Source organism: Rhincodon typus, chromosome 21 (assembly GCF_021869965.1).
Source record: "Rhincodon typus isolate 14 chromosome 21, sRhiTyp1.1, whole genome shotgun sequence".
Taxonomy (NCBI): domain Eukaryota; kingdom Metazoa; phylum Chordata; class Chondrichthyes; order Orectolobiformes; family Rhincodontidae; genus Rhincodon; species Rhincodon typus.
In genome coordinates, this window is record NC_063352.1 from 792,341 (window position 1) to 817,235 (window position 24,895).

General features: G+C 41.8%; 1 protein-coding gene and 1 non-coding gene across 2 annotated transcripts in view; one reads left to right on the forward strand and one right to left on the reverse strand.

Moving 5' to 3' along the window:
• LOC109920661 (transmembrane channel-like protein 5) overlaps window positions 1–24,895 on the reverse strand; it is a 63,693-nt gene that overhangs the window by 5,549 nt on the left and 33,249 nt on the right. The window contains exons 13-15 of the mRNA XM_048609657.1: window positions 22,174–22,252; window positions 19,600–19,701; window positions 1,797–1,839 (exon numbers count right to left, since the gene is read on the reverse strand). Coding sequence (XP_048465614.1) covers window positions 1,797–1,839; window positions 19,600–19,701; window positions 22,174–22,252 — 224 coding nt within the window. The remainder of the gene's footprint in view (window positions 1–1,796; window positions 1,840–19,599; window positions 19,702–22,173; window positions 22,253–24,895) is intronic.
• trnav-uac lies at window positions 18,357–18,429 on the forward strand. Its single transcript has one exon. It is a non-coding gene; the product is annotated as a tRNA-Val (tRNA).

Consider the following 24,895-nt stretch of genomic DNA (forward strand, 5'->3'; position numbering starts at 1 on the left):
ACAGCTGAGATTATCCATTATCCAAAGTCAAAAGCAGGATTGATTATTGTGGTATTTATTCCAGTGAATATGAGACATAAAATCAGCAGGGTGATATAGATTTAATTCTGGAATATAAACTGGTGAGTCTGTGAGTGATATAATTATTAAATCAGTGGCCAGGAAATGGCTACCTGGATTCACTTTGTTTTTCTTCCCCCTGCTACAATATTTTAAGAACAGATTTCAAACAGACTGATAATTTATATTCCCAAACTAGTGTGAGATTAGGAAATTCACATTGTGTCAAGCCAAAGCTGCCAGACAAATGGACTAGACAATAAAAAAAGGAGTTGTCAATGTCATATTCAAGCTAAATTTTGAAATAAAGGTCAATTGAAATTTGGGAACTCTCAGGAAGTTGAGGATGGAGCTAGTGCAGGGTTTGCAATGTGGTAAAATCTGAGATTCCCCTGATATTGATTCTGTCATTGAACAGACATTGTGCTTTGGCTTGTCCTTACCCAACCTGACAGTGTGTACACATTAGGCCAGGGATGTGCACCCCATTCCTAACTATGCTGGTTTTGTACTACAATACAGAGGTATAGGAGGACCGTGAAAAGTCTTTAAAATGGCTGTCATTTAATGGCACCAGCTTAGGTACAAATACCTAGGTACAAATCCCACAGAGCAAAAATAAAGTGGTCTTACACAAAGAGGATTAAACGAAAGCATAAGCATTACTTACAGAGATAGTTACCACGTATGAGAAAGGTTTTAAATTACAATCCGATAACAGCAGCTCAGCACCTGGCGCTAGGCCCAAGTCTAGCAATTGCCCCACATCGCTCCAGTCTGCTCCTCACTGACACTCAGCAGCAACTAGGTAAGTCGCGCTGTACCGGGATTTGTACATTTGCTGTTCCATCACTCTGGGACCCGGCCCCCTGTCGCTCCGCGGACACAGCCCCCTGTTACTCCGGGGACATGGCCCCTCTGTCTCTCCAGGGATGTGGCCTCTCCAACACTTCAGGGACTCGGCCCCTCCCATTGCTCTGGGCACTCGGCCCCTCTGTCGGTCACCTAGGGCTGCCTGCTCTCACTCGCCTCGGGCTGCCTGCTCTGTAATCCTCCATACTACTCAGATAGAAACATCTTCTAATGTGCTCTTGAATAGCTCAATTCAACCTGTCTCTACCACACCCCCAGGCTGTGTGTTCAAGACCTGAACCACCTTCTAGTGTGGAAAAGCTTTTCCTGATGTTGTCATGTGGTCATGGAGATCTATAGCACAAAATAAGGCCCTTGGGCCCATCGTGTCTGCGCTGGTCAAAAACAATCTCCTAACTACTCTAATCCTATTTGCCAGCATTTCCCATTGCATTTGCTCCTTTGACAGCCAGCAGCAGGTTGGGCACAAGGGCAGCCAATGCTTCAGGGGCTTCTTTGTGGACATGGAGTCACACCGTCCTCCAACCAACTGGGAACTCAGTGGCTGGGTCTGCCTACATAATGCCTGCCTTTCCAGTCGGAGGCAAAAGACCCATGAGAACCAGAAATGGTGCTTGATCGGTCACTTAAGTGACTTATGCTGGTAGTGCAGCAGGAAGCGATGAGGCTCCCCTCCCAATAGCCTTCCTGAGCAGATCATCAGGCTTCGCAGCCAGGAGTTGAGAAAGTCAGTCTCTGTTGTGCAGGGTATGGCCTTGAGAGTGCGAGGCATCATTCTGCTTACACACTGTTGTCGGAAGTAAAAGTATAGAATTACACATTTAACAAAACCTCTTTTTTTTTTCTGTCATTGCTATACTTACTTGGTTTTCTGTCTTCAAACTTTGCTTCCAGGTGCCTAATAGACTAAACATAAATCAGAAGAAAATGATTAAGAGGTTTGAAAGTTGATATTTTTATCACTGTAAAAACAATTACCCCATATTCAGGATGATTAATATAAAAACATAGAACTAGGCCATTCAGCCCTTCAAGCTTGCTCCACCTTCAATGTGATTGTGGCTGATCATCCAACTATCAATTCTGTTCCTGCTTTCTCCCAATTAACCTTAGATCCCTTTAACCCAAAGAACTATCTAAGTCCTTCTTGAAAATATTAAATGTTTTGACCTCAACCTCCTTCTGTGTTAGTGAATTCCACAGACTCACCACTCTCTGGGTGAAGAAATTTCTCCTTATCTCAGTGAGTGGGGATGAGGGGTTCTTTTTCAGGTTCATGACCCATGACTAGCAGTGTTCCACAGGGATCAGTGCCGGAATCACAACTACTTACAATCTATATTTTACAATCTATATTGGTGGCTGGGAGGAATGAAGTGCAATTACTGCGGCCAAACTCGCAGATGACACTAAAACAGGTGGAAGGGCATGTTGTGAGCTGCAGTGGGCAAGAAGTTGGTAAATGGAGTATATGGAGTTGGTAAATGGAGTTTTGGTCTCCCTACTTAAGAAGAGATATACTAGCACTGGAGGGGGTGCAGAGGAGATTTACTAGGTTGATTCCAGAGTTGAGAGGGTTGGATTATAAGGAGAGACTGAGTAGACTGGGATTATACTCATTGGAATTCAGAAGAATGAGGGGAGATCTTATAGAAACATATAAGATTATGAAGGGAATAGATAAAGTGGAGGCAGGGAGGTTGTTTCCGCTAGCAGGTGAAACTAGGACTAGAGGGCATCGCCTCAAAATAAAGGGAAGTAGATGTAGGACTGAGATTAGGAGGAACTTCTTCACCCAAAGGGTTGTGAATCTGTGGAATTCCCTGCCCAGTGAAGCGGTTGAAGCTACCTCGCTGAATGTTTTTAAGGCAAGGCTAGATAAATTTTTGAACAGTAAAGGAATTAAGGGTTATGGTGAGTGGGCGGGTAAGTGGAGCGGAGTCTCAAAAAGATCAGCCATGATCTTATTAAATGGCGGGGCAGGCTCGAGGGGCCAGATGCCTACTCCTGCTCCTAGTTCTTATGTTCTTATATGTGGGAAAATGCAAAGTTGTTCATTTTTGAAAGGAGAACAAAAGAACAGAATATATTTAAATGGAGAATAACAGAGACCAGCAGTGGAAGGGTGTTTTTCTGACTGGAGATCAGTAGCTAGTGGTGTTCCACAAAAATCAGTGCTGAGGCTCTGTTGCTTGTAATATAAATAAATGATTTGGAAGAGAATATAAGTGGCCTGATTAGTAAGTTTGTGGATGATACAAAGGCTGTGGATAGTGAGGAGGACTGCCAGAGGATACAGCAGATATAGATAGGCTGTAGACCTGAGTGGAGAAATGACAGATGGAATTTAATCTAGAAAAATGCGAGTTGACGCATTTTAGGTTATTTAATGCAGGATGGATGTAAACAGGAAATGGCAGAACCCTTAGAAGCATCAACAAACATGGGGATCTAGGCATACAAGTCCACAGTTCCACACAAGTGGCCACATCAGTGGATAAGGTGGTTTATGTTTACCTTCATCGGTTGGGGCAGAGTATAAAAATTGGCAAGTCATGTTGCAGCTGTGTTGGAGAGAGATTTTAAAGAGGAGTGTGAGTCCTGTGTTCAGCAGCACAAAACAATCTTTATTCAGAGCTCCTTACCAATGCAATGTGGGAAAGGTCTCTAGGACACTCTACCTTTCCCAAGAAAGTAGAGATATTTATACATGCTGTGTCACAATGGTTACATTGACACCAGTGTTTCCCACTTGCCCTCTGACCCACACATCCAATCCTGTGAATACATCATCAATGATGGACAACTTCATGGTCCACCCTAGGTCCTCCCATCATCTCGTGATATTTGCCAGACCCCTATCAGGAATACATCCTTGGCCTCTTATAATGTATCTATTGACCACATTATAATACTGACTGTTACTCCCTTCCCAGACGTTTGCTAGCTGCATCATATATTTGCTCATTACTAATGACTTTTTGAATTCTGTTCTGCAATTTATAATCCTTGCTAACCTTAGTACAGAAGATTAGAAAGGATGCTAATTTCTACCAATTTTTATGAAGTTTGTAACATCAACTCTAATATAAAGTTACTTAGAGTTACAGAGTCATACAGCACGGAAACAGACCCTTCGGTCCAACTTGTCCATGCCGACCAAATATTCTAAATAAATCTAGTCCCATTTGCCAGCATTTGGCCCATATCCCTCTGAACCCTTCCTATTCATATATCCATCCAGATGCCTTTCAAATGTTGTAATTGTACCAGCCTCCACCACTTCCTCTGGCAGCTCATTCCATACACACACCACTCTCTGCGTGAAAAAGTTACCCCTCAGGTCCCTTTTAAATATTTCCCCTCTCACATTAAACCTATGCCCCTCTAGTTTTGGACTCCCCTAAAGTTCTTCATTCTCATTTCTCCAGAAACTTCACTTCTTTGCAGGTGGCCTAGGCAATTGGCACACTGCAAAGTCTCCTAGTCATTGGATAAAAGCCACAGCTTACAGCAACTGGCGAGGGAAATAAGTTGCTTTCTTCAGGTTTAGGTTTTTTTCTACTGCAGAGACAGACATGCACCATTCCCCTTCAAAGTTATACAGTTATACACAGTTACACCCAAAACTACAATTCTGTGATCAAAATGACAATTTCGGGAGCAGCTTCCCTTTCACTTGCCTTTGAAAGGTCAAACAAACACAATCACTCTGTCTAGCAGCTGTCATTTACATCGTCTGCTATTTGCATTTTGTAAAATGTATTAAAACACAAGTTTGATACCAGGTTGGACTTGATTGTCATTTCTTTAAATACTTTCCATACTAGTTCTCTCTAACAGCACCTATTCAAATCCCATTGATAGGAATGAAATTCAATCAGTTTTACAGCTTTATAAAGTCATTGAAAAGAAGCTTATTTGGATTCTTTAAGGTTCTAACAAGACTTCTTCCTCACCCTTGTCTTTATAATTTTTCTCTGCCATTTTTCTCTTGTTCTTTAGGCTGTTTGATTAGCTGGATAACGTTGATTGTCTATTCTCTCAAGGTAATAATGAGCCTGTTCCACACTTGTTTCTGCCCTCCTTGTTAATGTTATTTGTCTCTTGGTACTGTTTTACAATTTGTGTATACTTTTTTGTCATTCTAATCTCCCTGCTAATGGAGTGAAAGCTTCTCTCTACTGTCTACAACGATTTATTTGAAGGAAATTCAGTTGAATCACTCAATGTTAGTTTGTTGGTTGCATTTATAACTTTAACATACTTGTACGTAACATGTAGTGACAATTATCTAAAGAGTCTTAATTATTGTGGGATCCGACTTTTCTTCTAGTTTTGTATATATAAATAACAAACTTCAAGCTAGCTGGTACCAGGCCTTTAACAAGGTCCTCCAAGAGTGTTTATTGAAATCAGTCTCTGTCAAAGGCTGACTGCCTACAGAAATCTAATTAAATTTCCCAGTGTCTAGTACATTAAAGTTATTACTGTACAAATATACATGTCTATCTAATATGTAATTATAATTATTTAAAAGCCCTCATCTAAGGTGGGTCAAGCTTTCCCTTTCCATTTCATATTAAAATGGGAAATTTCAAACAGTGTCCTCCTAAGTTACTCTTATCGGAACAGAGGACTCTCACTGCATTCTAGCCCCTTCTTATTAAGACTCTATTGTGATTCTCCGAGGCCTGTGAAGGCCATGATTTGAGCTATATGAAATGCTGCATCAGCTACAGTTTTCTTTAACCATCTTGTGTCAGCTAAAAAAAAAACCACAGGCAGCTATTTTGTCACTTTCAGCAATGAGCAGCTACAACAACTTGTACAGAAGTTTAGTCCAGCCACATCTGGAATATTCCATACAGTTCTGGTTACCACACTACTAGACGGAAGTGCAAGCTTTGGAGAGGGTACAGAAAAGGTTTACCAGGATGTTGCTTGGTTTGAAGGTTATTAGCTATGAGGAGGCTATGGACAAACTGGGTTTGTTTTCCCTTGAAACTCAGAGGCTGATGGAGATTTAAAAAATTGTGAGAGGAATGTATAGAATGGATATCAGAGTCTTTTTTCCAGGGTAGAAATGTTAATTAACAGGAGGACATAGCTTTAAGGAAAGTAGGGAATTAGGAGAGCAAGAAGGAGCCATGAAATGACCTTGGCAAGTAGGGTTAAAGAGAATTCCAGGGTATTCTATAGATACATTAAAAACAAGAGGATAACTAGAGAAAGGGTAGGACCACTCAAGGATAAAGGAGGGAACTTGTGCTTGAATCAGAGGATGTGGGTGAGATCCTAAATGAGAACTTTGTGTCAGTATTCACCCAGGAGAAGGCTGTGGAGGATAGTGAGATTTCTGTGGAGCATGCTAATATGCTCAGGCATTTTTAGATCAAGAAAGAAGTGGTGTTGGATCTCTTAAAGAGCATTAAGGTGGATAAGTCCCCAGGATCTGATGGTATCTACCCCAGGTTATTGAGAGAAGCAAGACAGGAGATTGCTGGGACCTTGACCAACATCTTTGTATCCTTGTTAACCACTGGAGAGGTCCCAGTGGACTGGCGAGTAGCTAATATTGTTCTTCTGTTCAAGAAGGGAACTAGGAATAATCCAGGAAACCATTGTTGCGAAGTTGGGTAGAATGCTTATGGATTGGGAGGTAAGAAATTAACATTTGGTGTTTGTAAAATGGTAGGGGGGGTGAAAGCATTGCATCATCCCTCTAAAAGATGATGTGCTTCTTCTATGCTTAGAGGTTTAAAATGGATGTCTGTGAGCAGCAGCTTGAAGTTTGCAAGTACACAGAGAGCACCCGAATTTAACCATTTGTATCGAAGGGCCATACAGTTCGCAAGGCAAGCAGCAGTTTCTTTACCAAGACAACAAGTTTTGAATTCAGCCAATCAATTTGAACCAGGCACTTAGATACCAAAAACCAATTAAATTTAAATCTGATGGTTTTGACGACAGAGAACCAATCCTATTGTAAGAAATTGATATATCATCAAAGGTATTAAAAGGAGGTGGCAGTTGGACAAAGCCCCAGAGCTAACTGCCATTCACCAGAGCTAAAAGCCCTCAGCTCTCAAGAGAGAATTATTGGCTCTCACAGCCCCCTCTATGTCTTACAGAAAGCAGCATCTAAATACCAACAGTACTAATGGCACAACTAGTTAATATTCCTGTTCAGAAGAATCGATGGAGAAGGCACAGAATGCTCTGGAAAACACGTAACCTGGCTGTAATTTTGAGACAACAAGATGCAAGGCTGGATGAACACAGCAGGCCAAGCAGCATCGTAGGAGCAGAGAGGCTGACGTTTCGGGCCTAGACCCTTCATCAGAAAAGGGGGAGGGGAAGGGGGTTTTGAAATAAATAGGGAGAGAGTGGGAGGCGGATAGAAGAGGGATGGAGGAGAGGATAGGTGGAGAAGAAACAAATAGGTCGAAGAGGCGGGGATGGGGCCAGGAAAGGTGCGTGTAGGTAGGGAGTTAGGAAGGGGATAGGTCAGTCCAGGGAGGACGGACAGGTCAAGGGGGCGGGATGAGGTTGGTCGGTAGGAGATGGAGGTGCGGCTTGAGGTGGGAGGAGGGGATAGGTGGGAGGAAGAACAGGTTAGGGAGGCAGGGATGAGCTGGACTGGTTTTGGGATGCGGTGGGGGGAGGGGAGATTTTGAAACTTGTGAAATCCACATTGATACCATTGGGCTGCAGGGTTCCCAAGCGGAATATGAGTTGCTGTTCCTGCAACCTTCGGGTGGCATCGTTGTGGCACTGCAGGAGGCCCAGGATGGACATGTCGTCTGAGGAATGGGAGGGGGAGTTGAAATGGTTCGCGACTGGGAGGTGCAGTTGTTTGTTGCGAACCGAGCGTAGGTGTTCTGCAAAGCGGTCCCCGAGTCTCCGCTTTCCATGTTTTATATAAATGGGAATTGTATTTATTGGAACAGCATACTATTAGAATCTTGCTTTATTTGGGAATAGTTCGTAGTTAGAAGGGACTAATTTGGTTCGTTAATAGTTTAGTTAATTTGTTCATTGTTAGATTTAGATAAGTAAATTGTTACATGTTGATTGTAAAGTGAATGTCAGGGATTTATTTTATTTACCCACTAGAAGTTGCTGAAAAGCAGGTTACACCACTTTTCATAGTCCTTTTAACAGACTATAGGGTGAGGTGCTCCTCTTTGGGTATTTCAGGTTTAGTTCACTGAGCAGCATCAATCTCTGCTTTATAACACTATAGACCAGTGAGTCTCATATTGGTGGTTGGGAAAATATTGGAGTAGATTTTTAGGGATAGGATTTGGAAAATTTCATTTGGAAAGGTACAACCTAATTAGGGACAGTCAGCATGGCTTTGAGTAGAAGGTTCACTCAACCCAAATTGTTAACTCTGATTTCTTTTGGTCAGAAGTCACATGACACCAAGTCATAGTCCAACAGGTTTATTTGAAATCACAAGCTTTTTGAGCGCCGCCCCTTCATCAGGTGAAGTGAGGAGAAGCATACAGGCACAGAGTTTATAACAGGCTGAATAGTAAATCTCTGCAGGTGACCAGGAGTGTTACACAGTGTGAGTAAAGTGTTAACAGCTGAATAACAGCGAAGGGATGACCTATAACCCCATTAATTGAGGCAGAGAGATAATTACAAAAAATTAAAAATAACATGGTGCTGGAGACAAACTAAAAGACTGGAATAACATGATAGGTATAAGAGTCACATGCTGAGGGTCTAACCAAAGAAACAAGTAATCCAAAAACTGTACAAACCAATTAAGGCAGAGAGATCATAACAAGTTATCAAGGCGATGGTGTCAAAACAGGACAGTAAGGAAAATTTTACAGATACAGAACAGTATGATAGGGTTACATGTAGCACAACATGAACCCAATATCATGGTTGAGGCCGTCTTCATGGGTACAGAATTTGGCTGTCAGTTTCTGCTCAGTGATTCTGCATTGTTGTGTATCTCGAAGGCTGCCTTGGGGAAACAAGTTTCATCCCACTATCAGACTTACCATGCACTACTCTTCAGAATCAGTCTCATTCTTGGGCACACACATCTCCATCAAAGACGGACACCTCAGTACCTCACTCTACCACAAGCCCATAGATAACCTTACAATGCTGCACTTTTCTAGCTTCCACCCTAAACATATTAAAGAAGCCATTCCCTACAGACAAGCCCTGCGCATATACAGGATCTGCTCAGATGAGGAGGAAAACAATGGACAACTAAAGATGCTAAAAGATACCCTCATAAGAGTGGGATACAATGCTCAACTCATCCATCGCCAGTTCTGACATGCCACAGTGATAAACCACAACAACCTGCTAAGAAGACAGACAGAGGGCAAAACGATAGAATACCCGTCATCATCCAGTACTTCCCTGGAGCAGAGAAACTACGCCATGTTCATCGCAGCCTTCAACATGTCATCAATGATGACAAACATCTCTATTTCTCGCCTTCAAACAACCACCAAACCTTATACAGACCATCATTCGCAGCAAGTCAATAAGTTAGTACAGTTTTGGATTACTTGTTTCTTTGGTTAGACCCTCAGCATGTGACTGTCATACCTATCATGTTATTCCAGTCTTTTAGTTTGTCTCCAGCACCATGTTATTTTTAATTTTTTGGAATTATCTCTCTGCCTCAATTAATCAGACTATAGGTCATCCCTTCACTTGTTGTTCAGCTGTTAACGCTTTCCTCACACTGTGTAACACTCCTGGTCACCTGCAGAGATTTTTTATTCAGCCTGTTGACACTCCACTCATACCATTTGTTTGATCTCTCTGATTATAAATTCTGTGCCTGTATGCTTCTCCTCACTTCACCTGATGAAGGGGCAGTGCTTCGAAAGCTTGTGATTTCAAATAAACCTGTTGGACTATAACCTGGTGTTGTGTGATTTCTGACTTTGACAAGCCCAGTCCAACACCAGCACCAACACATCCTCATTTCTCTCCACAGATGATGCCAGACCTGTGAGCTTTTCCAGCAATTTCTATTTTTGTTCATGGATTTCAGCAGGGTATGTCATGTCTTACTAACTTGATTGAATTTTTCGAGCAGGTGATGAAGGTGATCGATGAGGGTAGAGCAGTGGATGTTGTTTATATGGATTTTAGGAAGGCTTTTGACAAGGTCCCTCATTGTAGGCTCATCCAGAAGATTAAGGTGCGTGGGATCCACAGCGACATGGCTTGCCCATAAAAGGAAAAGGGAAATGGCTAGAGGTACATGACTAGTGGTGTTCTGCAGAGATCTGTACTGGGACCTCTGGTGTTTGTGATATATATAAATGACTTGGATGAAAAAGTAGATGCGTGAGTTAGTAAGTTTGCAGATGACATGAAGATTGATGGAGTTTTGTATAGTGTAGAAGGTTGTCAAAATGGATACGGGAGTTATAGATCAGTTGCAGATATGGGAAGAGAAATGGCAGATTGAGTTTAATCCGGGTAAATGTGAGGTGCTGCAGTTTGGGAGATCAAATATTAAGGGAAAGTATACAGTTAGTGGTAGGACCCTGAACAGCATTGATGTACAGAGGGATCTTCAGTTTCAAGTCCATAGCTCCCAGAAAGTAGCCACACAAGTAGATAGGGTGGTAAAGAAGGCGTATGGCATGCTTGCCTTTATAGTTTGGGGAATTGAGTTCAAGAGTCAGGATATCATGTTGCAGCTTTATAAGACTTTGTTTAGGCCATTAGGAGTATTACATGGAGTATTGCGTTCAATTCTGGTCACCACATTACAGGAAGGATGTGGAGACTTTGGAGAGGGTGCAGAAGAGGTTTACCAGGATGCTGTCTGGATTTGAAGGTGTGAGCTGTAAGGAGAGGCTAGAAAAACTCAGGTTGTTTTCCCTGGAGCAGCAGAGGCTGAGGGGTCACATGATAGAAGTCTGTAAAATTGAGATGCCTGGAGAGGGTTGATGGGCAGAATCATTTTCCCCAAGTTGAAATGTCTAATACTAGGGGGCATGCATTTAAGATGAAAGGGGGAAAGTTCAAAGGAGATATGAGGGCAGGTGTTTTATACAGTGGTAGGAGTGTGGAACCCGCTGCCAGGAGGAGGCAGGTATGATAGGGGTGTTCAGGGGCTTTTAGATAAGCACATGGATATGCAAGGAATGGAGGGATATGGACCAAGGGCAGCCAGAAGGGATTTGTTTAATTTGGCATCATATTTGGTACAGCATTGTGGGGCAAATGGCCTGTTCCTGTGCTATACAGTTCTCTGTTCTATGTAAAAGGGGAAAGTTTAATGGAGATGCAAGTTTTTACTTTTCTATTCATTTGTGGGATATCGGCATTTCTGGCTGGCCAGCGTTTCTTGCCCATCCCTAGTTGCCCCTTGAGAAGGTGGTGGTGAGCTGCCTTCTTGAACCGCTGCAGTCCTCCTGCTGTGGGTTGACCCACAATGCCCTTAGGGAGGGAATTCCAGGATTTTGACCCAGTGACAGTGAAGGAACGGTGATATATTTCCAAGTCAGGATGGTGAGTGGCTTGGAGGGGACCTTGCAGGGGGGTGGTGTTCCCATGTGCCTGATGCCCTTATCCTTCTAGATGGAAGTGGTCGTGGGTTTGGAAGGTGCTCTCTGAGGATCTTTGGTTAATTTCTGCAGTGCACCTTGTAGATGGTACTGAGCGTTGATGGTGGGGGGAGTGGATACTAACTAACCACAGTGTGGTAAGTGCCTGGAATGTGCTGCCAGAGGAGGTGGTAGAAGCAGATACAATGGCAATGTTTCAGAGGCATCTTGACAGATACATGAATAGGCGGGGAATAGAGGGATACCGACCATGTAGAGGCAAAAGATTTTAGTTTAGAAAGGTGACATTTGTCAGTGTAGTCTGGGTGGGCTGCTGGGCCTACACCCGTGCCGGACTGTTCTTTGTTCTTTATTATGTGCAACAGGTAATTACAGAATGTTGGCCCTATTTAAAGGGGGTTCATAGAATAATAGAATCCCTACAGTGTGGAAAGAGGCCATTTGGCCCATCGAGTCTGCACTGACCCTCTGAAGAGTATCCCATCCAGATACAAACCCCACCCTATCCCGATAACCCCACATTTCCCAAGGCTAATTCACTTAGGCTGTATAACTCCAGACACTACGGGGAAATTTCCCATGGCCAATCCGCCTAACCTGCACGTTCCTGTAGTACAGCAATGACTGATCCAGCCACTCTTCAATCATCAGTCCTGCTATCCCAGACAGCATATTCCTACTATTTGCTGTAAGCCAATTAATTTGATTATAACAATGACAATGACCTTACTCTTTCACTATGAGTTACAAGGAGTCAAATGTTTCCTCAGGTGCTGTCAGCAAATAAAATGTCCAAAACAACTCAAACATTATCATCGCTGTAATGTAATTCCTGCTCCTGCCAAGAGAATTCAAGTCTATAATCTGCTCTTTCAGCTTATGCAATAATGACAGGCTGCTCGGACATTGTTCTTTCATCTTATAACCATATCAAAACCTCTCAGTGGGAAATACCCCTTGAAGTTATTCCAGTGATCTATAATTCTGATATTGAACTACTTATGGCTTTGATACTTTGCTCCTTATTCTCTCCCACCAAGAATGGATGCTTTTTTTAAACATAACCTGGAGATGTTATAATCCTCAACAGAATAAAGTCTATTTTCTGTGAAGGGTTATTGAAAACCAAATGAGAAATGGGTATATGGTGTAGAATATAGGGAGAGGAATAGGTCGTTTTGCCCTTCAAGGCTCCTCCTGCCATTCTAGATCATGGCTGATCACCTCCTCAAGGGCATCTCCATATCCCTCAATGTTATTTGTCTTCAGAAACCTCTTAGTTTCTGTATTGAACCTACTCAATAACTGAACTTCCACTGCCCTCTGTGGTAGAGAATTGTAATTCAATTTAACCATTTTTTTAGGGTTGGAGGGAAGGTTAGGCTTCTAATATTGTGGCCAGAAAATGCACGCATTATTATACGGGAATGCGCTATCTGCGATTGTGTTGTTGAAAAGCAATTTTCCAGCGCTTGCATCTAAATCAGACATCAGACACTCTGGTAGACAAACGGGAGGCTGGAAAAACACAGCAGGCCAGGCAGCATCTGGAGGAGGAGAAGTCAACGTTTCAGGTATTACCCTTCTTCAGGACTGCCCCTGTCTTCTATTGTTACTGCCACCAACCTCTCAATTTCCGCGAACATTGTCTCTTCAGACATTGTGCATGTGCTAACAGGGGGCATGGTGCATGTTTAAGGCCAGTCTGTAATTTGATCCCAGTGCCAGTGTCCTGAAACTAGTTACATTCAGGTAGAGCAGTTGGTCCATGAACAGACTGTTGCAGGCTGCCATCAATAAGGACGTTTTCTCAAAATTCTGACCTGTTGTGGAGCCAGGAGTAACAGGTCTCACAGTAAAATGACAGGTCATTTCTGGGCACAACAGCTCAACTCACCTCTCTTTCATCTGATCACAACCTCAACCCTATGTCCCCGACCCCCAGCCTCTGTCTTCTGTTGTTACTGCCACCATCCTCTCGATTTCTGCTGCCATTGTCTCTTCAGCTAACTGCTATCCTCAAATCATAGCTCTTACAGTCATGCCTCTTCTGATCATACTTCTGCAGTTGACCCTCTTCTCCCTTTCCTGATAAGGACTCATCTGAGGATCATTGTCAGTAATTCACCAGTCAAATTTTCATTTGCAGTTGGCAGCTTGAAGATGTCCAATTCTCCATAGCTTATTGGACAGAATGATAACAAGGCCATCATCATATCCAATCTGATGCAGGGAATGTTTGGTATATATCTTCAATATTTCCACTACACCAGTGACAAGTTCAAGTTTGAAAATCTATTTTGCCTTCTGTGAGTCCATTTGGAAAATATCCCATAATTGTTTGTACCAGGCAAAGGTCTTAGTAATAGCAAAGTCTGAAAATTATCATGCAAGATGTTATTTATTGCAGTTTTACTGATTACCTTGAGCATAAACATGTGCTAAAGGTTGTAATTATGTTGATGTTAAACAGAGTTGAGAGGATAACCATGTTTCAAACTTGAAAATATCTGCTGACTCTAATCTTATAAAAAGAACATCCAATATATTTAACAAATTTAAATGATTCTGGGAGAAATGCTGACATAAATTATGAAATTAGAAAGGATTATTCACTATGCATCTCAATAAAATGTAGAATCTATGGTATAAATTTAAAACATTGAATCTCCTGCACACTGCTAAATGAGTCTGCTATTGCTTTCAGTCCATTGGTTGAAGGGAGTAATAGAATTTATCAACTGGAATTAATTTTTCAACCAAGTACATATTAATAGCTAGACCTCTCATTGGCTGACATATATTAACACCACCCCCTCCATGCAGCTAACCATCATGACACTAATTGCTGCCACAAAGAACCATTACAAAGCTCAGAATTCAGCCCAATAGAAAAGCGATAACTCCAATGTAAGAAAATGTTCAGGCTACAGGCAGCAATCTGAAAAGAGGGTGGAATCTGGTTGATGAGCCAGGGATCTCATCAATCATCCGGAGAGCTGGCAAGAAATCTGAACTGATTCCTTAAGGCAAGGTATCCAAGGTACTGGCACGATAGAGGCTTGGCTGACTGGCAGAATGCAGAGTGTGGGGATAAAGGGGTCTTTTTAGGATGGCAGGAGGTGACTACTGGAGTTTTGTAGTGGTTCATGTTGGGACCAGAGCTATTCATGTTATTCGTTAATGATCTGGATTAAGGAACTGAGGGCATTGTTGTCAGGTTTACATAGAGCATAGAACAGTACAGCACGGTACAGGCCCTTCGGCCCACAATGTTGTGCTGATCTATTATCCTACTAAGATCAAACTACCCTGCATACCCTACATTTTACTATCATCCATGTGCCTATTCAAGAGTCACTTAAATGTCTCTAAAGTATCTGACTCCACTACCACTGCCGGCAGCGCATTCCACACACCCACCACTCTCTGTGTGAAGAACCTACCTCTGACATCTCCCCTATACCTTCCTCCAATCACCTTAAAATTATGCCCCCTCATAATAGTCATTTCCACCCTGGGAAAACGTCTCTGGCTATCCACTCTGTCTGTGCCTCTCATCATCTTGTAAACCGCTATGAAGTCACCTCTCATCCTTCTTCGCTCCAATGAAAAAAGCCTTAGCTCCCTCAACCTTCCCTCATAAGACCTGCCCTCCAGTCCAGGCAGCATCCTGGTAAATCTCCTCTGCATCCTCTCTAAAGCTTCCACATCTTTCCTCTAATGAGGTGACCAGAAATGAATACAATATTCCAAGTGTGGGCTAACCAGGGTTTTATAGAGCCTCAGCATAAACTCATGGCTCTTAAACTCAATTCCCCTGCCAATGAAAACCAACACACCATACGCCTTCTTTACAACCCTATCAACTTGGGTAGCAACTTTGAGGGATCTATGGACGTGAACCCCAAGATCCCTCTGTTCCTCCACACTGCCAAGAATCCCGCCATTAATTCTGTATTCTGCATTCAAATTTGATCTTCCAAAATGAATCACTTCACAGTTTTCTGGGTTGAATTCTATCTGCCACTTCCTTGCCCAGCTCTGCATCCTGTCAATGTCCCGTCGCAACCTACAACAGCCCTTCACGCTGTCCACAACTCCACCAACCTTTGTGTCATCAGCAAACTTACTAACCCACCCTTCCACTTCCTCATCCAAGTCATTTATAAAGATCACAAACAGCAGAGGTCCCAGAACAGATCCCTGCGGAACACCACTGGTCACCGAGCTCCAGGCTGAATACTTTCCATCTACTACCACCCTCTGTCTTCTGTTGGACAGCTAGTTCTGTATCCAGACAGTCAAATTTCCCTGAATCCCATGCCTCCTTACTTGCTGAATGAGCCTACCATGGGGAACCTTATCAAATGCCTTGCTAAAATCCATATACATCACATCCACTGTTCTACCTTCATCGATGTGTTTAGTCACTCCTCAAAGAATTCAATAAGGCTTGTGAGGCATGACCTACCCCTCACCAAGCCATGCTGACTATTTCTAATCAAACTGTGCTTTTCCAAATAATCATAAATACTATCTCTCAGAATCCTCTCCAATAATTTACCTACCACAGAAGTAAGATTGACTCATCTGTAATTCCCAGGATTATCCCTATTCTCTTTCTTGAACAAGGCAATAACATTTGCCACCCTCCAATCATCTGGTACTACTCCAGTGGACAGTGAGGACGCAAAGATCATTGCCAAAGGGGCAGCGATCTCTTCCCATAGCAACCTTGGGTATATCCTGTCTGGCCCAGGGGACTTATCTATCCTCATGTTTTTCAAAATTTCTAGCACATCATCCTTCCTAACATCAACCTGTTTGAGCATATTCAGCCTGTTTCATGCTGTCCTCACAAACGTCAAGGTCCCTCTCACTGGTGAATACTGAAACAAAAAGAAGGCAAATGGTATTTTGGCCTTTGTAGTGAAAGGATTTGAATACAGGAGCAGGGATGTATTTCTGCAATTATATTGGGCATTTGTGAGACCACAACTGGTATATTGTATGCAGTTTTATTCTCCTTAACTGAAGAAGGATGTTCTGGCTATGGAGGGAGTTCAGTGAATGTTTACCAGAATGATTCCTGGGATGGCTGGACTGACGTATTTGGAGAGGTTGAATTGGCTAGGATTGTATTTGCTGGAGTTCGGAAGAATGAGGGGGGAATCTCATAGAAACCTATAAAATTCTAACGGAACTAGACAGGGTAAATGTTCACCATGACAGGGGAGTCCAGATCCAGGGATTATAGTCTAAGGGTCGAAGGTAAACCATTTAGGACTGAGATGAGGAGCTCGATGATCAGCCATGATCATAATGAATGACAGAGCAAGCCCAAAGGGCCGAATGGTATTCTCCTCCTCCAAGAGCCACTGAATTAGTAGCATCACACCAGGGTCGCTGTGAAAAAGACATCCAGGATTGTGGAGGATGAAGCCGGAAGATAATGATTAGTGGCTGGGTGTTATCTGGAATTGGGAGTGGGGAAAGAGGATCAGGGGTGTTTGAAGGAAGGGCAAAAAGAACAGAACAGAATAGAATAGTAATTTATTGTCACTTGTGAGTACGTATCAGCCCAATGTCCAATTCCTCAAGCAGAGTCTGACTGCTTTTGATCAAGGGGCTCTTGCTCACCACTCCAGGAGCTGACAAATTGCCTGCACAGATTAACCTTGTTGTGACAGATCCACTGGCAGCTGGGTTAGTCCCAAGGGTGGCAGGATGAGGCCCTTATCTACTCCTTAATTGGCCAGGTCTGGGCCTCAAGTTGCGACAGGGGTAGAAAGTAAACCACTGACCTTTCCATGCTGAACTTCATTCCAGTGGAAGCTGAAAGGCCACACACCAACAATCCATTTAAATAAACTCACCAGTTCCAGGGAGCACTGATTCTGCTTACAGAGTGTCTGCTGGAATGAGATTGCCTCTCACTCTTGTAAACTCTACAAAATATAGGCCCAGTCTATTTAATCTGTCCTCAGAGGATAATCCCTCTATCCCAGTAATTATTTTGGTGAACTTTCATTGCATTCCCTCAATGGCAAGTATATTTTTTCCTAAAGACACCAAAACTTGCACAAAACACTCTAGGTGTGATCTCACTAAGCCTCTATGTAACTGCAGAAATGTATCTTTATTTCTACACCGAAACAGTCTTTTAAGAAAGGCCAACAAATTATCAGCTGCCATAGCTGTTGTAGCTGCATGTAACTTTAAGTAACTCATGAATAAGGATCAAATCGCTCTAAAGTTCAAGATTTCCAACCTTCTCATCATTTAAGAAATACTCTATATTTCTGTTTTTCCTTCCAAAATGGAAATCCACACATCCCTCTACACTGTATTCCATCTGCCAATTCTTTGCCTCTCCATGACGAGTCTGTATCTGCCTCGCAGTTTGCCTGTCCCTGTGTCCTATGTTCCAGCTTATATTTCAGATCAGACACTCCCTAGCTGTGTGGAACAGGTGAAATGTGCTGGTCTCTGACCAATTCTGCCAAAGAATCTTAGCCCAGTGGAACTGGTGTCTCTCTTGCACCAGCTCACCAGATTTTCATACCCGAGAGACTGTTTCCTGACCCAGAGGAGACTGGATAAGGGTGTCTGCTCCCAATAACTCCTACTCTGGAGAAAACAGAAAAGATTTATACAAATATATGTCCCTTCCATAGACTGAACACAATTGATCAGCTATTCTCGTTAGGTGACTAACCTTTTCAAGAAACCACAACATCAGAAACTTCGACCATATCCATGAAAGACAAGAACGTGTAACTCTGAGCATTGTTCCTATTTAAGTAACCATCCAGTGGCCTGTAGAATGATTGCATTTGTCATGTTTCTGTAGTGTAGTGGTTATCACATTCGCCTTACATGTGAAAAGTCCCTGGTTCGAAGCTGGGCAGAAACAGGCGTTCTCCTTCGCTACAGAGATAGGCTTCTGGATTGACGTGGATGGAGGGCTGTTGTTTGCTGTTCTTGTCAACAAACCTTTCTTGGGGTGGCACGGTGGCTCAGTGGTTAGCACTGCTGCCTCACAGTGCCAGGGACCTGGGTTCAATTCCATCCTCGGGCAACTGTCTGTGTGGAGTTTGCACATCCTCCCTGTGTCTGCGTGGGTTTCCTCCGGGTGCTCCGGTTTCCTCCCACAGTCTAAAGATGTGCAGGTTAGGTGGATTGGCCATGCTAAATTGCCCAAAGTGTCAGGGATGTGTAGATTAGGTGGGTTATAGGGGGATGGATCTGTGTGGGATGCTTTGAGGGTCAGTGTGGACTTGTTGGGCCACAAGGGCCTGTTTCCACACTATAGGGATTCTATAAAATACTTCCAGGCAATACATTCCTGACCTGAACCTCCATAAGAGGGTAACTTTAGTACAGGATAAGGGTTCCCTGTTGTGACCTCTGAGTCTCATTATCATTTAAGTATCAGGATAGGAAATATACAGTCCAGGACAGGGATGTGCAATCTCATTCATTGCAGTCCTTGCTGCATTTGACACTTGTTTCATGGAGGTGGCATTCACTTTAAAAGTACAGTTGAGATTAGGTTAACAAAATAATGAACATGCTTTGATTTAATATACAAAGAAACATATTGTGGGAATTATTTCTTTCAAAGTGAGCTGAAAACTCAGTGAAATGACCCACAGCCTAAAACCTGCTGATTTTGTCCTAGTCATGGATTCACTGTGAATTATAATATTTTAAAGCCCAATTAGCCAACTTGTTTGTCCTTTGTCATGAAGTGACAGTATCAGCACTTGCACTTCAAAGACTATTATAACAATTTTGTAAATGACAGGGAATAATTATTACTTGATATAATAATATTAATGATAATAAGCAAGTTTTACAGTGTATTGAAAACATTATTGGGTATTATTACACAGTTACCACTGGTGAAAAATTTTAAGACAGCACTTTCTAGGCTCATAACTTCAGTTTAATGTGAATGTCTGTCTTTTGTTATTAAATATCATCAAATGATTTACATTACATTTACACTGATACAATTCCAGTTTGCTTTGTTAATCAAACTTGGCACATTTATAACATTAATAGATTGTGTATTACTAACCTCATCATTGATTTTCATTGTATGAAACTTCTCTCTAGAAGATTCCATCTTTAATTTCATGCTGTTGAGCTTTCGAAGTAAATATGCTTTGTCTTTTCCTTCCTAACAGTGAAAATATCTCTGTAAGGTTAACCAACCAATTTTCTATATTACAAAAAAAAAATCACGTTTCAGCATCGTATTGAGTCACTATATAAACTAGTTCATCAAAAGCACCTCCAAACTTATTGGCTACAGTTCTACTCATTCCAGGTCCCTCTAATTCATTTCAACAAGACATACTGTTAGCATTTCCAAACTGCTCTTGGGAAATCAACTAGCCATAACAATGAGTTCTGAAGAAGGGTCACAGGATTTGAAACATGAGCTATTTTCTCTTTACAGATGCTGCCAAACCCACTGAGTTTCTCCAGCAATACCTGGTTTTGATAGACCCATAACAACTGCTGGGGTTGATAATCAGCCATTTCTTGCAACTTGAAAATATTTCTTAGGTTCTTTTTTACAGGTTTTTTTTTGCTCGATTTTTCATTTTTGATAATGTTCAGAAAGCAGGCAAGCAACAAATTAATAACAAATAATTAATATGCAAGAAAACCTAATCCATTGAATATGATCCACTTAACCATATTAAGCATTTCTGCATGACTGTGTTGCTGAGATTGGAAGTTTAATATCATTGCAAATTGTGAGCTTTCATTATATAATAGTATCTTGCCACTTGTGTTTTGCCGACTCTTTGAAAGAGTCATATAGTCATACAGCACAGAAACAGACCCTTCAGTCCAACTCGTCCATGCTGACCAAGTTTCCCAAACTAAATTAGTCCTGTTTGCCTGTGTTTGGTCCATATCCCTCTAAACCTTTCTGCGTCATGCACCTGTTCAAATGAGTTTTAAATGTAACTGGAGCTGCATCTCCAACTTCCTCTGGCAGCTCATTTCACACATGAACTACCCTCTGTGCAAAAAAGTTGCCCTTCAGGTCCCTTTTAAATCTTTCTCCTCTCACTGTAAAAATATGATCCCTGGTTTTGAACTCACCCATCCAAGGGAAAAGACCTTTGCTATTCACCTTTTCTATCCCCCTTTTGATTTTATAAACCTCTATAAGGTCACCCATCAACCTTCTACGCTCCAGAGGAAGAGTCCTAATCTATCCTTATAACTCAACCCCTCCAGTCCCAACAACATCCTGGTAAATCTTTTTTGAACCCTCTCCAATTTAATAATATCCTTCCTATAACAAGGCAACTGGAAGTATACACAGTACTCTAAAAGTCGCCTCACCAAAGTCCTGTACAAGCTCAACATGACGTCTCAACTCCTATACTCAATGCTCTGAGCAATGAAGGCAAGCATGCTAAATATCTTCTTAACCACCCTATAATTATTCCTGTTCTTTGCTTTTTTCCATCACCCTGCAAATTCCCCCTTCATGTATACACTTCCCTATTCAAAATTGTTGATGAATTTGCTGCTGCAGTTCTCACAAGTGGCCCATTTCAGAACATAAAAATATTCTGCATAAATAAATCTCTTCTTTTGCCTCTCTATTTTTCTTCCATTGCATAAAATCTGTGTCCTCCAATTACTGACCCTTCTACCACTGGAATTAGATTTTCCTATGTGTACATTTTTCTCAAATTCATGATTTTGAATACCGCTCTCACATGGCCCTTAACCCTTTCTGTTCTAATGAGAAAAATCTGATCATTCTTTTTGGCAATATAATTGGGCTACGTAAAGCCATACAGAGTTAAGATCACATTCAGATAAGCATATTAAATTATGTTTAAATCAGTCCTATTTTTTGTACATTGCCAAACTGAAAATGTGCTTGAACAATAGGAATTTGTTATTGTGACACCAATCTAAATTTGTGTTGGGCTAAGTTTGCTTTTGTGAGAAAACCTATTTTACATGCCTTTTGTTGTACTCAGTTGTACATTTTTGAGTAAAAATGATATAAATAAATTGTACTTAATTGATGAACAATAAACCAAAGAACTGCAAATGCTGGGAATCGGAAACAAAAACAGAAATTTCTGGAAAAACAAAGCAAGTCTGAGAGCATCTGTACAGAGAAAGAACAGCTAACGTTTTAGGTCCAATGACACTGTTATTTAGGCAAAGTACTTTTATAATAACACTTCACAGAGTTCTTGTAAGTTTTTCACAACTCCCAACTCAGAGACTTAGAGAGTGTCTGTTACTTTTCCTAAGTGGGCTAATTGTATATATTTGCACAGCTTAAGCTTTTTGTTACTAATTTTTAGATCTTTGTTTGAGTAAGTTTTGTATACACTAAACCAGTTCTTTATTTGTTCAAGCAACCTGGCTAATTAGTTTCCCGTACTGAGCTATATACAATCCAATGGCAAGACCATGTTCTTTATAAATCCAAACTTTGTTGTGGCCACTAGAGAAGTGGGACAGGAACCAGTCTACCCCTCTTAACTGCTCATGACACTTGAATGGAAATGAAAATAATGAAAAATGTAGATTCATAAATGCTAAACAAAACCCCTACAATTTCTTTGGGAGAATGAGATAGAGTACATCTGAAACTTACATTACTAATGTGCTCTTGTAAAAGTTTAATCATCAATTTCCGCCCATCTATAATTTGTGAATACAGGTAGATGATAGCACTAGAGAAAGCGAGAAAAGACAGTTATAGCAATGGTGAATGAATATAGTTATATTATGACACAAATGTTTACTACCCTTAAGTTAACATTGCATAACAATTGAAAATTGTGAAAATATTATTTTCCATGCTTTCTTCAATCACAGAATTTAAGTTCAACTGCAAAACCAGCTTTAAGTACTTATTCAAGCATTTAAACACAGAGTTCCTATGTGGGCGCAGAGCAAACAACTTCTCAGCTCAGACATGACACCTAATATAACTTGCTACTAAGTATTTAATGAAAATATCTATACACGATGTGAACATGTACTAATAATGATTATGATTTCTGGTTAGCTTTGTGAGATATCAGCCAAAATTTCTCACTGGCCATACAGATTTATTGTTCCGTTGTTGATGGGAGTTGCACACAGAGACCCTGTGGAATTCCCACCGTTGCGTTGCCTGGGAAATCTGATTTAATTTATTATTGTCAGATGCACTGAGATGAAGTGAAAAGTATTGTTTTGCATGCTATCCAGTCAAATTGTATCTTACATTAATATATCAGGGTAATAGAACAGAATATACACTGTCACAGCTACAGGGAGTACAGAGAAAGATCAACTTTAATGTATGAGAGGTCAGTTCAAAAATCTTAAAACAGTGGGTAAGAAGCTGTTCTTAAATCTGTTGGCGCGTTTTCAAATGTTCGTATCTTCTGCCCAATGGAAGAGGGTGTAAGAAAATATAACCAGGTTGGGAGGGGTCTTTGTTTATGTTGGCTACTTTTCTGAGACAGAATCAATGAATGGAAGACTGGTTTGTGTGATGGACTGGGCTGCGTTCACAACTCTCTGTAACTTCATGCAGTCTTGGGCAGAGCAATTGTCATACCAAGTTGTGATGCATCTGGATAGGATGCTTTCTATGGTGCAACTATAAAGATTGATAAGAGTCATTGCGGACTTGCTGAATTTCCTTAGCTTTCTGAAGAAGTAGAGGTGTTGATGTGCTTTCTTGACCGTAGCATCGACATGGGTGGACCAGGACAGATTGTTGGTGATATTTACTCCTGGGAATCTGAAGCTTTCGACTATTTCCATCTCAGCACCATTGATCCAGACAGCTGCATGTCCTCCACTCTGCTTCCTGAAGTTCATGACCAGCCCGATGTGAAGGGGAATTTTTTTTTTACACAGAGCGTGGTTTCTCGGGGGAATGAACTTCCAGAAGAAGTGGTGGATGTGGGTACGGTTACAATGTTTAAAAGACACTTGGATAAGAACATGAATAAAGAATGTTTGGAGGGATAATGGGCCAGGAGCAGGCAGGTGGGACCAGTTTAGGTTAGACCATAGAACACAGAACAGTGAACACAGTACAGGTCCTTTGGCCCACAATGTTGTGCCAACCTATTATCCTACTAAGATCAATCTACCCTGCATACCCTACATTTTACTATCCTCCATGTGGCTATCCAAGAGTTGCTTAAAAGTCTCTAAAGTATCTGACTCCACTATCACTGCCGGCAGTGCATTCCACACGTCCACCACTCTCTGTGTAAAGAACCTACCTCTGACATCTCCCCTATACTTTCCTCCAATCACCTTAAAATTATGCCCCCTCGTAATAGTCATTTCCGCCCTGAGAAAAAGTCTCTGTCTACCCACTCTATCTATGCCTCTCGTCATCTTATACACCTCTATCAAGTCACCTCTCATCCTTCTTCACTCCAATGAGAAAAGCCCTAGGTCTCTCAACCTTTCCTCATAAGACCTGCCCTCCAGTCCAGGCAGCATCCTGGTAAATCTCCTCTGTACCCTGTCTAAACTTCCACATCTTTCCTGTAATGAGGCGACGAGAACTGAACATAAGGATTACGGTCGACATGGACTAGTTGGACCGAACAGTCTGTCTCCGTACTGTATGAGTCTATGATTTCTTCATGTTGCTGACACTGGGGAGAGATTGTTGCCTTTACACTATGCCACTAAGCTGTCTATCTCTTTCCTGTGCTCTGGCTCATCATTGTTTAAGATCTGACCAACTATGGTGGTGTCATCAGCAAATTTGTAAATGAAGTTTGAGCTGAATTTGGCCACACGGTCACAAGTATATAAGGAATATAGTAAGAGGCTGAGTATGCAGCCTTGTGGGGTAGCAGTGTTGAAGATTATTGTGGAGGAGGTATTGTTACCTATCCTTACTGATTGCTGTCTGTGGGTCAGGAAGTTGAGGAATAAGTTACAGAGAGGGGAGCAGAATCCTCGCTCTCAAAGTTTGGAGACATGTTTGGTTGGAATTATGGTTTTGAAGGCAGAGCTAAAGTCAATATGGAGGAGTCTGATGTAGTTCAGATATTCCACAGATGAATGTAGGGCCAGGGAGATAATGTCTGCTATGGACCTGTTGTGAGGATGGCTGAATTGGAGTGGATCGAGGCATTCTGGGACATTGGAGGTGATGTGAGCCATTACTAATCCCCTGAAATACTTCATAATGATGGATGTCAGAGCCACCGGGTGGTAGCCATTAAGGCACATTGCCTGGTTTTTCTTTAGCACCAGGATGCTCATGGTCTTCTTGAAGCAAATGGGGACCTCAGATTGGAGTAAACTGAACTTTCCATCGGGCAATTTCCCTAAGCTTCGGACCCTGT